The 15,230-nt window shown below is 42.6% G+C and overlaps 2 protein-coding genes across 4 annotated transcripts in view; one reads left to right on the forward strand and one right to left on the reverse strand.

The window, feature by feature from the left end:
• The first annotated feature begins 830 nt into the window (after positions 1–830).
• c3h19orf67 (chromosome 3 C19orf67 homolog) lies at positions 831–5,267 on the forward strand. Of its 2 annotated transcripts, none has more exons than XM_056371297.1 (8): positions 831–944; positions 1,253–1,411; positions 1,660–1,858; positions 1,945–2,080; positions 2,858–2,958; positions 3,750–3,974; positions 4,171–4,323; positions 4,571–5,267. In XM_056371297.1, the coding sequence occupies exons 1-8, from the start codon at positions 935–937 to the stop codon at positions 4,695–4,697; spliced, it is 1,110 nt and encodes a 369-aa protein (XP_056227272.1). In that variant the 5' UTR covers positions 831–934; the 3' UTR covers positions 4,698–5,267. The 2 variants fall into 2 exon arrangements, with proteins under 2 accessions (XP_056227272.1, XP_056227274.1); XM_056371299.1 differs by lacking the exon at positions 831–944 and adding an exon at positions 991–1,105.
• The window catches only part of prr36a (proline rich 36a), a 35,007-nt gene continuing 25,016 nt past the window's right edge, over positions 5,240–15,230 (reverse strand). For both annotated transcript variants that reach the window (XM_056371296.1, XM_056371295.1), the window contains exons 4-6: positions 15,047–15,225; positions 11,920–14,580; positions 5,240–9,758 (exon numbers count right to left, since the gene is read on the reverse strand). In XM_056371296.1, coding sequence (XP_056227271.1) covers positions 8,659–9,758; positions 11,920–14,580; positions 15,047–15,225 — 3,940 coding nt within the window. In that variant the 3' untranslated portion in view covers positions 5,240–8,658. The remainder of the gene's footprint in view (positions 9,759–11,919; positions 14,581–15,046; positions 15,226–15,230) is intronic.

Raw genomic sequence — 15,230 nt, forward strand, 5'->3', positions numbered from 1 at the left:
TAGCAAAATCTTTTAAAGATAATTGAACAGTCTTAACAACAAAATGTTTCATATCGTACATGCCAAAGAGTGTATTATGCAAATGTTTGTGTTGAATATTTTTTATATGTTAATGCCAGTGTAACAAACTGCCTTTATAAATCTCAACTAAACATATGCTAGCTATGATACTTTATATGGCTAACTACAGAGTGTAAAAAATTATTCTGATCCACCTTAGATACCAGGATGTTATACTTAGAACTTTGTGAGAAATTAAACATATACAATAATAAAACAAAGAAATTTTGTTCTTGTACAACTGAGACTAAATACCATCATTTGCATCAGTGCATTCATTTATATTTTTTGGGGGAAATAGGATGTTGCCAACATCTGAGATTTCTACTTTTGTAGCTAATGCATAATTATTATGTCACTATGGGCATTGCAGATTGCTATAACACCATGATAATAATAATATAATATAATAATTAACAAGTACTGGCTAAATAATTGGTATAATGATGGTTTATTGAATCAATGCACTGATAATTCTTTCAATTACTAATTTAGGCCATTACAAGCGTTCAAAAGCGCCCAATACAGTTTTCCATAAACCAACCTGACATTCATTTAGATTTGAGAAGCGAAAACCTGCGAATATTTGGCATTTTTGCTTGATAAATGACTTTAGCAATTGTTCAGTTATTAAAATAGTTGCGCATTATTTTTCTGATCATTAATCGACAAGCTTAACTGTTCAGTTTCAACTCTAATCTAATTAGACCATTTTTTAAATTTATTATTTTGCTCCAAACATTAGTTTTGATATTTTCTGTATGGGAAACCCCAAAGAAAAGCTAACATTACTGATAAATATAAAACTTTTAATCATATTTTGTTGTTTTGTTAATGAGATGCAGCAACCTTTGACCTTTCACGCCACACCTCCATGAGGAAAGGTAAAGTTAGCTTAACCGCTAGCTAGGTAGCTACTTAACGGTAAAGTCAGCACGACTGTTAGTAAAATATTGTAACCAACAGACTGCAGCGTGGTTAGATATTTAACTGTCATGTGGATTGATTGAGTCAACAACTGACAACTGTACAGCTCTTATTTGAAGTTTGTTTCTTTGTTTGAACTTGGGTGTATTGCTAGCATCGCTAGCATTACCGTTAATTAGCTAACGGGTAATACAGCTAACAGGTCATACACTGAATGACAGCTTCAAAATAGTCAGCTAATGTTGAGTTTTATTATCAACAACAGGTTTACTAAGAAATACCGACTTATCTACAGCAGAAAGCATGACAGATATCGAAGGCCAAATTGAGCTCCAGCTCGAAAACTCAGCGCCCATGCAACAAGCGTTTGGGGGCCGACTTCAAGAGGACATGAGCGGGGAGAGGCAGTCAGACTTCAGGGAGGGTAAATAAAATACCAGCCAACGAAGTCAAAAATGTATCCTGTATGTGTGTCGACTTTCTAACATAAAGCTAAATTCTGCAAACCTTGACTTTAATGATTTCAATTAAAACACATTTTCTACAATCCTTCAAGACACCGCTGCTTGAAATAATTTGGAAATTAACGCTGATAGTGTTTTAAAATGGTTAAGTTTCCTCCTGTAAACCAAAGTGTGGCGTTGTTATAGTGATGTTTATAATATATTGCAGAGCTGGATGAGCCGCTGTCGTTGTTGGCTGACGTTGCTCTGGCGCCACTCCGCGGTAAACATGCAGCCTGCAGCTGTGACTGTGAGGCCTGCAGCTGCCTGGAGGTCAGACACATGGAGAGGAGCCTCCAGTCTATGCAGCTGCAGCTCCAGTTCCTCATGAGCAAAGCAGATGACCTACACAACTGCCTTGTGAATGGGTAGGGCTTCTGGTAACTACACAATGCACTGATTTCATCTGGGTTTTTTCTGATGTTCTAGGAAATTGTTCTTTGTGTTCTGGCAGACAGGGTCATTCAGACAGAGACGCTCTTGCTGCTGCGGTACCAAGTTTCCTGTACACCTGTCAGCCTTACTTTAACCACCTGGAATCCACAGCTAGGTCCCAGCACACCCCTCTGCCTTATGACATCTACACAAGGGTAAATGCTTTTATAGGGATTTTCTCACAACTAGGATGTTGCTGATAGTTCTGGTTTTATGTAGTCGGGTGTTGGAACAGACATTGGAACTACCTTCTACTGAAAAAAATGGTTTATAAAGCCAGATGAGAGGGAGGTCTGCTAGATTTATTTAAATGTCATTTTTCAATGCTCTGCTCCATAAGCTTCCATTAACCTCTATTGTATCAGGGTGGTAACACAATCTGACCTAAGAAAATAAAACCATAACTGTTCAGCTAAACACAACTAGAAGTAAGTGTGAAAATATACATATGTATCATCTACTTAAAGGCAGTTATATTTTAAATGAAGCTAGCTGTGACACACAACTAGCTTCAATACTCATACTGTATGCCTTACTTTGATCGAAAGCAACAGACACATACCCTCTCTCAAAACCTAATGAATGGCACCCTGAGAAGAACTCAGAAATTATACTTTGGTTTATCAAACTATTAACAAATCATAAAAAAACCCTCTTCCGATGCACTTCACCTTGCAGACCACAGAGAACATACACTATTACAATGTATGTAAGCACTGTGCACTGTGTTGGTGAATTTGGTTGTCTGATATGCTCAACTGCCTCAGAATAATTTAGATCTGTTCCTTATCCAGTTGTTGGAACAAACAGTATCCTAAAGCAGGGCATATCTTTTGCTGAATGAGAAAACCATTTGTGTTCACTGTATGAAATCATCATGGTTTAACTGCTACAATCTGACTCTAACTTCGACAATGTGCGTGTGTGTGCAGCTGCTAGACTTTTCTCAGCAGCTGTGTGACAGGTTGGAGCAGCTGGTGTTAACCTACGCCAGCCACAATCTCCTCTGTTTAGATGAAAGTGAGCCTAACAGGTATACACACACACACTCTTAAACACACACACACACACACACACACACACACACACACACTCTTAAACACACACACACACTCTGAAACACACACACTCTTAAGCGCACACACACACACGCACACACACTCTTAAACACACACACACACACACACACTCTGACACACACACACACTCTTAAACACACACACACACTCTTAAACACACACACACAGAGGAACACAGGTTTCTACTAATAACAGTGTGTCCTAATTTGTTTCTTGTTTGTTTTTCTTGTTTTTGTGTTTGGAAAAAATCACTGTTACAGTAGCACAAATGCAACATAACAGACATAAATATATACATTAAATTATTCGATTTCAACAAAACAGTTACTTTACTTGTGCCACAGTTTGTTTCTTGTAAATGATTTTATTTTCTAATTTCTGTTAAAAATGTTTCATGTAACTAGCAAAAAATTGGCCAACTTTTCCACTGAGTAAAGTTCCCATACAATATCAGGCCATTGCTCTTTTCCTGGAAGCTCAAGCTCATGGTTATCCTTTAATAAATACTTGACAGGTTTCTCTTTCTTGTATAGCCTCCTCAATACTCCCTAGGTGCATCACAGCACAGTTGTGTGATTTCCGTCCTTACAAATTTTGCTTGGTATTTTTATTAGCATAAATTTCCCTAAAATGTTCATTCACCCATTTTCTGTGACTTTTGCTGGTATAACTAGCACTAAGTTCTCTGCAGGTATCAGTCAGTTTTACTGTTTAACTCTCCCCACTCTTCTGTCTCCATTTCCAGTGTGTCTCACTTCTGCATCGGTCAGAGTCAGCTCGGCCGACTGAGGCTGACAGTGTTCCGCTACTGTAAACCGACACCATACCTGGCCCGGGTCGACACCGGCCTGTACAAACGAATGCGATGGAATGTGGAGAGGCTCCGAGACGACCAGCAGCAGCAGGCAGAAGAAGAGCAGGGTGGAAACAATGAGGAGAGGGAGGCAGAAATAGTTGGAGACACAGAGTAGTGAGTCTGGATGATATAGTCTCTCCACCCACTATTACCTCTGTCAAAGCGCTGATGAGTATCTTTTTTTGAAAAACCCTTCTGCTAATGTGACATCACACTCAGTAATCTCTAATCGTCAACTTATTCTCTTACTTTCAAGCTCAATCTTACTACAATCTCTTTAACCCTACTGCTGTGGTTTTGTCCCTTTAAGTTACTTCCTGTGCTATGAGGATATTCCCAACATACATGCAGAGGCTGATGGCGGCAGCCAGGGCGTCTCTCATGGTAACATGGCAAGGATATGGTCCATTGGTCAGTGGGTGCAGGTGAACCCAGATCCCACCACAGAGGACATCTATGACTGGTACACTTATTTACATTTCTTTGTTAATTTCTCTGTAGATGCTTTTACCTTGAGATTTCTCCATGCTCAGCATTGGGAGTAAAATAGCAGAGAATGATAACTGCTAAATCCTGCAAAAGAAAGACACTCCTCACATTAAAAAGTCCATCGCATTCCAGCTGCACCCAGGATCCTCATTAGTATATCTGACACAGCTTCTCTGCATAGGTTGTCTGACTCTATACATTTGTGTGTGTTCATGTTTCAGGATCATATGTGATGTTCCTCAGGCCAGCTATCAGAGGCTGCTGTTCCTGGGCAGTGATGAGCCGTCTAGCTGCAGTGCTACAGACTACCTGCAGCAGCTGCTGTTGTCACACCAGACAAAAGACTGACGGGAAGCCCTGTAGGAGGAGCATATGTGCATTAGTGCACACATGACATCTACCTCTAAGATACACCTGGATATACAGCTCATGGAAAGAGATTGGACCAATTCAGCTAATTTCGGACGTTGGAAGTAAATCCCGAGGATAGTTATTATGAAACAACTGTATGCCCTGTATGTCAAGTTGATGTGAGATTGTAATGTTGAACATCTGGTTTCAAATGCGTCTGGAGGTTGATGTAGAAACACCTGAGCTGAAATCACAAGTACCTCACACAATTATAATACTTAAAACCTTTAACCATAATTGTATTGCCTCAGTCAGATTATGTAAAAGTTGTTTTATGCTGTATACTGTGATAAGTCTGTTGTAAGTGTAAGGTTTGCTACACACTATTTTGTCACTTTATTCTGTTCAGTGTGTTAATGTTGTAAGCTTTAAAGATTTTTATAAGAGTTTGCAAATATTTTATTATTATATTTTAAGTTTTAAGAGTTTAACATTTTTAAGAGCATTTTGTTGTGCTGTAAAGAAGTCCAGAAGCACAATTAAAAAAAACATTTTATTTACATTAAACATTGTATTGAAATAATTACACACAATCACATGTTTCTGTTTTTCAGAAAGTCAAAGATAATAAGGAAAATTGTACATTTTAAAACAAGCTGCCATTATTTGGGCCTCACAAGTGAGAACACCCAATTTACTTCATTTCAACAGGTTCATCAAGCCATTTAAATTAGTACACATAAGCTCCACTTCATTTTCAATAAATTAATATCCAAAATGGGAGATTTAATAACTTTGAGCATGAAATTGTTCACTCAAGAGTTCAGCCTGCTGTGTTCAGTTTGACCTTGTAACCATTCAGTCCATCAATTCTGTTGACTGGACATAAAGAAAGGCATTTAACTTACAACAACAAATAAAATCTACCACTTACAACCAACATCATTCATTCTCTAATTCAATAAAAATCTATATATGACTCTTAAAGGGCTACTATACTTCTAAATCTCTAAAGTACAAAAGTAAAGTGGAGTTTCCCTTCATTACAGTGATCAGTCTTTAAACAATATACACACAAACGCTTACAAAAACACTACACAGACAGGTTTGCGAAAGCACATTTAAAAAGTCCAAATTTGTCAAAAATGCAGTGTGTAATGTGTCCCGCCTGGAGGTGCGGACATGCAGCTTCTCATGTACTACACAAACTTTGATAAGAGACTGGACAAAGTTGTGTGCAATGATAAGGGTCATTTTCTTTGCTGGATCCAATAGTGGGAAAGCGGCAAGAAGCTGTCTTAAAAGTCAGTTAAGGTAACAGGACTGGATGCCAAATCTCCTCAGTTTCCACTTCAGTTAATAAACAATTCAGCCTTCATACGGTTTTAACACTGGAGGACAAGGCAACAAGCCAAGAACTGACTAAATATAAAACAGATTTAAAGGAACAGGAGAGGAAATAAAAGTCCGATCTAAAAGGGGTGTTAGAAAATTAGAGAATTTGGCTTTAAAGAATTCCCTAATCCTAGAAACTGACATTACAGTGAATCTCAATATGACTGCCTTAAATGCTGACTGAAAGACAGACAGACAGACAGACAGACATACACATACACACACACAACCGTACCATAACTCATCACAGATTCAACATTAACACAGTTAATACCCAGAATAACCTGATATCCCAGAATTCCCTCCCTTTTAATAATATTCCTCCTCCTCATAAGACAAAACAGTGACCCCTGACCTTCACAGCAGTATCGGTTAAAACCCATAGAAATTATTAAGTCTGTGTATTGTACGTTACCAGACTAGAGGGCCGGTGTAATCACAGACTATCATCTGTCTGTTGTCTGTGACTGAAGTAACGTCATCTAACACGCGAGCATGAGAATCTAAGGAAGACTACACCTATGGAAAAGTTCATGTGCAGCTACAGAACAGTGACGTTGACCATAAGAGATCTTTTTGCAAAAACAAACCTTCAGCAGTATTTAATTAAATCACTAACAAACCTCATCTATCAACACAATCATATGCACATAACTAAAACCTCATTAGCGCCTGACTCCAGTGTTTCAAAGGGAAATGCTTGCATGCCGCACTAACCTTTGGTAAACATGATGATTTCTTTGATCTCAGTTTGCAAATAAATTAGACCAAAGTAAGTTGAGAAAGCGGACGACAGCAGAGACTTGTAAATAACCAGCCATAGCTTTTAGGCCTCTGTGATCAACATATTAGAATGAATATACCTTACAAGACTTTAGGGATTTCATTAAGTGCAATTTCACAGAAATCTGGGGATCAGCGGTCTTCTTTCATTATTCAGTAGCAAAATATCTCCAGTGTATTCCCAATTTTAAATAGGGTGACAAGGAAACATGTCAGCATGTATGAAGCTCTGGCTTCAAATAAAGGGGCTACAGGTGAGGAACTTAAATAAAAGCAACCAAATCTATCTGTGTATTTAACTTAGATTAATAGTGGCCATTTGGCACCATTGGGGTGAGAGTGGCTACCCATGGCACAAAGATTTGGCATAAAGAAAAGTGTCCAGTTGCACCCTGTTAAGTCAGTAGCAGTGATGCATCATGGGATTCCGTCAGTAATCACATGGTTTCAGGTGTGTGGGTTTAAAGGATTGAAATGTAATATTATAGTCGGTAAAGTCTTGTGTTTGCCATGGTGTAGGATATCGTGTGTGAGGTAATAGAGGTGCTGAGTTTCGGTGTGGTGTTGTGTTAAGCCCGTCTTCTTAAATTTCTGTGGCCGCGATGAGACGCAGGTTCTTCACTGGCAGCATCAGAGACTTTCTTGCCCTGAACAGACTCTTAGGCAGCATTGTAGTTAAATACCTTCATCATTCTGTCTGATATCTTAATTTGGGATGGATATATATATATGTTTTGACATATATTTTGATGAAGCCTAAGAATATGACCAAATATTTAACACTCACTCAGTTTTGTTCCTCAAACTGTAGAGAAGGCTTGAAAACAGGTGGTTAATAAAAAGTAGAAAGACAGAATATAAAATTTCAGTCTGATTCAGTGACTTGACTTACCTTGACCATAACCACGACCTTAATACAGTCTTCAACTTTCTGAATCCTAAAACTGACCATTCCCTTGTCAGCGAAGGGTGGCCTGTGGCCTGAGAGTTTTAATTCAGAACAAGAAAGTCGCTTACCTTTTTTGCATCAATTAAACTTCATACATATTTGAAATAAACCGCCAGCTGTTAAACTGTAGCACTGCCAACAATTAGTGTCTGTGTATTAAATGTGCTTGTTTTTACAGTACATTTAGAACCCTTCAGATTCATCTTGTGGCCCCTTATTGGTTGGGAACCACTGATCTAAAGCACCACAGTTTACAGGTCTGCCTACAGGACTGGGCATTGTATCAATATAAATTATTATCTTGGTGATCCATCATTGATATTTTCCTTACACGTCGTGAACTGTAATACCTAATTTAACACTACAAAAATAATTCTCTGAGGGTTATTTTTCTGAAATACTTTGGAATGACATTTTAAAACAACCCTGCATCATTCAGTACAATGGGACGGACATCTAAGTGATCTAGTTTATCCTCTAACAGATATTGTGATGCAAATCGATGCGAAAGAATTTCTTCTGGTAACTTCAATTTTTTTCCCAGCCCAAATATTGTATATAATATCTTGTACAGCTGTTCACAGCTGTTCCACAAGTAAATATTATTTTTGCTTTATTGTGTTTAGTAACACCACAGTAAATGTGGGCCACTCTGCATACATGTGTATATTACCCTGTCTTGTTTGTCTCCTCTTATCTTGAATTCCCATGTTTGTGTGCACGTATAGACAGCACTTGTGTCACCATCCCTGTGTGAGTGATGTTAACGTTTAACATTACTGCAGGATCTGCAGATTAAAGTGTGTGAGTTAAATCACGCACTCAGGTCCCTCAGTGATGTGTCTCCAGCTCTACCACTGTCCACTCTCCCTGTGGGGAGCTTCCAGTGGCCTCTGGGGAGAAACTACTGACAGAGGTGACGGTGGCAGAGGGAGGGGTGAGTGGAGGCAGCAGGCTGGGCCACAGGCTGCTCTCCAGGGGGCTCAGTGTGCCTCCTGCACCCCCTGGCATCAGCAGCAGGGAGGAGCAGCCATCTCCATTGAGCAGAAGAGTCTGATTGATCAGCTGCTGGACTATGTCCACTTTCTTCCCCCAATCCAGGTCCAGGGGTGGAGGTCGCTCTGGAGACTCGGGAGGGAAAGGGGAGGAGCTGTCACCATCCTGGGAGGGGCTGCTGGGTGTCTGAGGGGAGTCTTGGTGAGGAGGCGGGATCTCAGTTGAAGATGAAGAGTCTCTATGTTTGTCTTCATCTGACGTCTCCCTTTCACAATCATCGTCAATGTCTTCATTTGACGTCTCTTGCTTGAGCTCTTCATTTTCTTCAGTGTGGTTCAGCTTCTTTGTTCCCTGTTCTTCATCTTCAGCCTCCCCTTCATCACTATTCTCCAGGGCTTCATAGATAGTGCAAAGGCCAGAGGAGGGGGACAACAGTACCGTCGTACCTTTATTAGACTGTTGCAGCTCTTGCTGCCACTGCATGATTTGCTGCCTTTGCTTCAGCTCCTGTTGTTGCTGCTGCAGTTGTTGTTCAAGGTCTCTCCTCTGCTTCAGCTCCTCTTCCTTCTTTGTCGTCTCTGCCTCTTTTATTTTCCTGTCCTCCTCCTCTTTATTCCTCTTTATTTCTTCTTCCGCTTCCTCCTTCTTCTTCCTCTGCTCCTCCTCCTCCCGCTTCTTCCTCTCCTGCTCTGCCTCCTCCAGTGGTCTGCACTGCTGGTCCCTGCGTTGCTGCAGCTCCAGCAGCTGTCTCTGGTGTTGCTCCAGCCTGAGGAGCTGGGGGCTCAACGCCTGCTGCCCGGGGCTCCTGGGTGGGAGGTCAGCACAGGTCAGCTTTGGTGGGGTAACAGAGGCGCCATGAGGTATGACGATGTCGCAGTAGGTTCTAGGGTATGCTGAGTGATCGCGGCGGTGATGGTGCGGTAGTGCAGTGAAGCCTGTGTGTGAGAGGAAGTGGGAAGGAAGATTACAGTAGCGTGATGTTATAAAAACAGAAGTCACAGGCAGCAGGACAGTGACAGCGGTGCAGTGAGTACAAGCAGAAGAGTGTATAGGGAAGGGGGTGGCCTTCAGAGGCTCATACTTGCTGAGGGAATAGTGAAAGCATTGTGAAGCCAAGCCCAAAGGTCTGCCAGTAGCCTACAGAACCAATCTGGCTGGCAATTATTTGTAGTTTTGTACTTTGAGCAAATGACAGTAAGACATTGTTTGCAAGTTGTGCAGCAGGTACAGATACAGCCTGTATTAGACCAGTATTTGTAGTATTTGTGTAATAACAGTGAACACACCAGTAAATAGTGACCCAAGGTGAAGTGACTGGGGGTGGTGACTGGGGCCAGGGTACGGAAATTTGTGCAGAGAGCATTTGTGCATACTTGAAATGATTGTTTTTCTACATTTTTTTTTTTTTTTTTTTTTTTTAAATGACACCCAGAAAGATTTTTGTGTGCGAAAAAAGCAGCCAACTTCCTGTATATGCAAATACTATCAACAATGGTGAGACAAACAACCACAGAAAAGCTTATTGCCAGCTTAAACCATCGTCACCCGTGAATGGAGTTTATAGTTAGTCAACCAGTGATACATGCAAAAGCTCTCCATGCATTTATAGACATCCAGCATCACAAGAAAACTGAAATAATAGCTTGGCTTTAGAAGGAATCATGTTGAGGTTAGATATTATTCTAACCTAAGTATATCCAGACCTAGAGCCAAGCTATTTGGCTGACCCTGAACAAACCAATCCAAAGTAATGAGATGAAAGTCAAGTCATTGTGCAACAGTGACATGCATAAGCTCAATTAACTTTAATACATGGCTGTAGAACAGTGCAGCAAGAATGCTAAAACAAAAAACAAAACAAAAAAAGCCAGTAGAAAAGAGCAACACACCCACAATAGAGTTGAGGGAAATTAAAGTGGCAGCAGAATAAGCAGTGTTGCGTCCTTCTTGATGCTGGACAATGAGATGTCAAACTCCTTTATTGCTTTAGATGCTGCAGTTCGATCCACGGATGAGAAGGTCTTGTGGCATGGATGATCTAGATGATGATGAAGTCACAGCAGATTCATTCCAGTTTTGTAGTTGTCAGACCAGTGAAGTCGTTGAGGTTGGGCATGAGTTCCGCTGTTTATCGTATCCAGTTTTCAAATGAGGGGCCATAACTTACACATGAGTGTCTGTGTGAGTGTATGGCAAGAGTGGAGCATTGATTGGCTATGACTGTTGACTTGAGTGTCTGCAATATCATGAGGTGTCTAGAGCCACACGTAAAAAAATTAATAAAAAAAATAACAGGAACTTTAAATGAAGATCAGTAGTGTTGGATGACCATGAATATGCCTTCCACTCAACTCCAAAGTGCTCATTTCAATAAAACTGTACGGTGAGAGAGTACATCATGGTAAAAATCTAATCTTTATTTAAAGTTTTAAGGTTAATTACTCCAAAAGATGGATAAACACAAGAAAAAGCTTGGATACAATTTAAAGTGCAAGAAGAGATGGGGAGTGATCGAGGAAAAGGAAGATTACCTGTATTGTAAGGCAGGAGAGCGAAATCAAACATGAATATACAATCAATCAAAACTCATTTTCAATTATCAGCTTTGAGTGAAAAGGATAAATACACATGAAAACATGTTAAACAGTTCATTCCACACTTCTTTTGTTAAGCTTCATTTTTTTTTGTTTTCCCTCTTTAAGAGCTGTAAACAGACAAGTCAAATCCATGCCAGTTCAGGGCAACCACATAATTCTGTGTTAAATAAAACAGAAACCAAAACCCAGACACGCTCAGACATTAGGAGTAAATAGTAGCTATTGCACATACAGGAATTGAAGCCATATACTCATAATGGAAATGTTATATCAGAGGGAAGAGCCACTGCTGTCCTCTTTTTTTAATTCTTCCCTTTTTTTTTTTGCTCTCTGTTTTTTAAGTTTTACTTTGATTACGTCCACCCCCAGAGATTTCAGGACAAACACTGACAACAAGAACTACAACAGTGAGATATTGTTTTGGGGAGGCTAGAACAGGGCCAGAGGGAGACAAGGGATGTTATTTGGGCGGTTAGGGAGATGATGAACTATACATTACCTGCGAAAGAGTTCTCAGTCTTTTCACAGATAGCAGAATAGTAGGGAGGTTGGATGTCGTCTGGGTTTTCCTCTGGTTGCTGCAAAGTGTACAGAGTTGATGAAGGGTCTTCCTCTGACCCCGGCGCTTCCTCGTGGACAAGCTCAGCTGACTCTGCTCCCTGCTTCCCACACTCGATGTACTGCTGCTCTGCGAGGCACGGCTGGGTGAGAGACTGCGGGATGAGACAGGGCTCCTTGGCCTCCTCAGGCAGCTCCTCCAGGGAGAAGATGCCAGGGCTCTTGATGCAGCTCTCCCCTGTGGACTGAGCGTTGGAGTTTGAAGCTGTGGTTATGGTGTCAAAGCCGTAAGACGCCAACGAGGTAGCTGAAGGTGGGGTGGTGTCTTCACCTGCGCCGGCCTCCTCCATATCAGCCTCCTCTCCCTCTTCCACAGTGGACAGGCAGTGCTGTGCTGAGGGCTGGCTGTCAAAGGTGATGTGACCGACTGCTGGATTCTCCAAAGAATCATCCAACTGAGCTTCTCCCTCTGTGTCACTGGCCTCGTCTTCTGTTACGGAGGATGAGGAAGGGTTGGAAGTGGGGGCAGTTGCAGGGCCTCCAAGGACTTCGTCAGCCGGCAGGGTCTCTGCCTCTGCCTCCTCCTCTCCTTCCCTGTCTCCGCTCTCCAAGTGGATGCCCAGGTCCTGGTAGTCCATGTCATGCTGGGGAGAAAGCAGTGGGACTTGCGCATCTTGAGGCTGGAGCTTCCCCTCTCGATTGTAGTCACCAAGTTCCTCAGGTGTGCTGGTCTCACTGCTCAGGGTGCTTGACAAAGACATTCCTGGGGCAGAGAGGGGAGCTGGGGTCAGGGTCTGCATTGGGGCAAGGCAGGGCTGATCCAAGTACATTTGGGCCTGCAGATTTTGTGGCTCATCTCTGACAGAGGAATGATGGGGGGCTTCTTGGTTTTCATTAACAAAAGGAGCAGAGCCTAGTTCTAGCCAGGCTTGGGCTGGGGTCTGAGTTGGGGTCTCAGAGTCTGCTTGCCAGGGGTCTACCAAAGGACTTGCTACAGCTGCTCCTGCCACCTGGGAGATGTGCTCAAGAACCTGCTGTGGCTGAAGAGGTTCTGCCCAGTGATCAGCGAAGGGGTTTGGTTGGTCCCACTGAGCAGCTGGGGCAGAGGGCAGCAGAGGAGGGGGAGGAGGTGGCTGGGCCACTCTGTTCAAGTTGTCCAGCCTTTCATCCTCAGCAAAGTCATCCTCATCTGCATTCCCATAGCTTTCCAGGCCACTCTCTGTCACCCCCTCACTAGCCATCTCCACATCCTCATCCTCCTCATCATCATCATCCACATCATTGTCATGCCTGGGTCTCTGCAGCTCATCTGTCCGCTCTGAGCCCACATCCATGTCACACACACGATCATTGTCATCGTCCTCCTCATCTTCATCCTCATCAAAGTCATTAACTGGTATGTCAGGAACCTTCTCAGAGTCAGGGGAACCTGCTGAGGCACCTTCCATGTCAATGGCTCCTTTGAGGCTGCCTTCTCCCAGATCATCCATGCTCTCTGTGCCCTCCATTACACCAGGGGTGCTAAATTCAGACGCACCCTGCTGGCTGCCGCTTACATCTTCAGAGTCCAGCTCAGAAAGCAAGGCACCACTGGCTCGCCAAGCAGACCCGCCCACTGGTCCAACTGATCCAGGATGGGACTCTTCTGTGGGCTGTGTGGTCCCACTCATTTCAGACATAGAAACCAGCTGGCTTCTCTCCCTCTCCTCTTCATCATCTTCCTCATTTAGATCGGTGGGAGGATCTATCTGAGGGATGGCATTTGCTACTTCTGGGAGGGTTTTAGATGTGGAGGGGGTTTGGTTTGTTAGCAAGTAAACAGGTTCTTCTGATAGGCCTGGAGGGGAGGCCACAGGTGGTAATGTGGGCTCAGCTGGGGCAGGGATCTGCTCCTGCGTTGTTAGTAAAGGAGCACTGATTTCTAGCTGTTCTTGGGGTGGAAATGTTTGTGGGAAAGCTGTACTGACAGGGCTTTCTGGAGGAGTGGGAGCAGCTGCATGACTTTGCGCAAGCTCTTGAGGTACCACCTCTGGTGGGGTATTCTGTGCCAAGGGTGGGGGAGGGACCTCCTCTGGTGCAGCGGCAGCAAGGAATGATCCTTGTGGTAAGGCCACTGTAGCCTCAGCTTGTGTTTCTGCGAGAATAGCTGCTGCTGTGGCAGCTACTACCACTGCTACTGCTGCACCGGCAGTACTCTGCGCTTCTGTAGCAGGTGTGGTAGTATCTGAAACCCCTGTCTTCTTGATAGCAGTAAAAGGTGGGACAGCCTGAGTGGGTTTGGTTCCACGTTTTGCCTGAGAGGTGTTGCCATTTGCAGGTTTGCTGGCTGGAGAGGCAGGTGGGGTTCGGCCAAGGGGTTGTTTGTTAAGGGCAGGGAACCGAACAGCAGAAACAGGTTTTTTTGTGGGAGGTTTTGCAGGCTGTTGAGTTTTGGACTGTGACACTTTGGGGTCTGTTGCCTTTGCTGTCGCAGACCATTTGGAGGCAGCATTGAGCTTTACGGTGGCCACAGGTCTCGATGGTTCTGGTTTTTTGGGGGCAGCTGATGTTGTAGCTGTTGTAGGTTTCTTAGCCACTGTAGTAGAAGGTGGACGACTCACATCTGATGCCAAGAGAAAAACAACCAAATTCAATGCTTCCAATCTGAATGTCAAAAAAATTAATTTTTTGAATCAGTCAATTTCAGCTATGCATTTTAGTGATATTTTCATTTGGACTGGCAACTAACTTCTACCAAAAGGCACACTAACAATATTAATTTGTATATCCAGTGCACAGACTCATAGGGAATCTGACATCGTGGATTATCTGTTCATAAATAATTATTTTTACGTAGTCATATGGTATTGCTAGGACTAATGTCAACCACTTTATGTTACTTTATTCCAGACATTAGGTTAATACCCTGAAACTGTCTAACCATAGCCATTAGATGTGTAAATACAATGTAAATACAATCCACTCCTTTAAGAAAAAAAAAAAAAAAAAAAAAAAAAGCATCTGAATACAGCTCTGTGACATGGCTTCAGAAAAGTGTCTCCTGCAAAGAACAAGGATAAATTTCTAACCTTTTTTAGCAGCAGCAGTTTTGGGAGGCTGTGCTGCTGTGGTCCTGCCAGTAGAGGTTGCTGTAGTAAGTCTAGAGGCAGCGGTTTTGGCAACTGCAGTGGTGGAGGACTTGGTTGTAGCTGTGGTGGGCCTAGATGTGGTGGACGCAGGCCGAGCTGTTGAGGGAGCTGTAGCAGGCCTGGA

Source organism: Seriola aureovittata, chromosome 3 (assembly GCF_021018895.1).
Source record: "Seriola aureovittata isolate HTS-2021-v1 ecotype China chromosome 3, ASM2101889v1, whole genome shotgun sequence".
Taxonomy (NCBI): Eukaryota; Metazoa; Chordata; class Actinopteri; order Carangiformes; family Carangidae; genus Seriola; species Seriola aureovittata.

What these genes read in the sequence shown, in the direction of transcription:
- c3h19orf67 (XM_056371297.1), top strand. An exon ending in CTTATGACATCTACACAAGG is followed by an intron (nt 2,081 to 2,857) that starts GTAAATGCTTTT and finishes GTGTGTGTGCAG; the next exon opens with CTGCTAGACTTTTCTCAGCA. An exon ending in ACAGAGGACATCTATGACTG is followed by an intron (nt 4,324 to 4,570) that starts GTACACTTATTT and finishes TTCATGTTTCAG; the next exon opens with GATCATATGTGATGTTCCTC.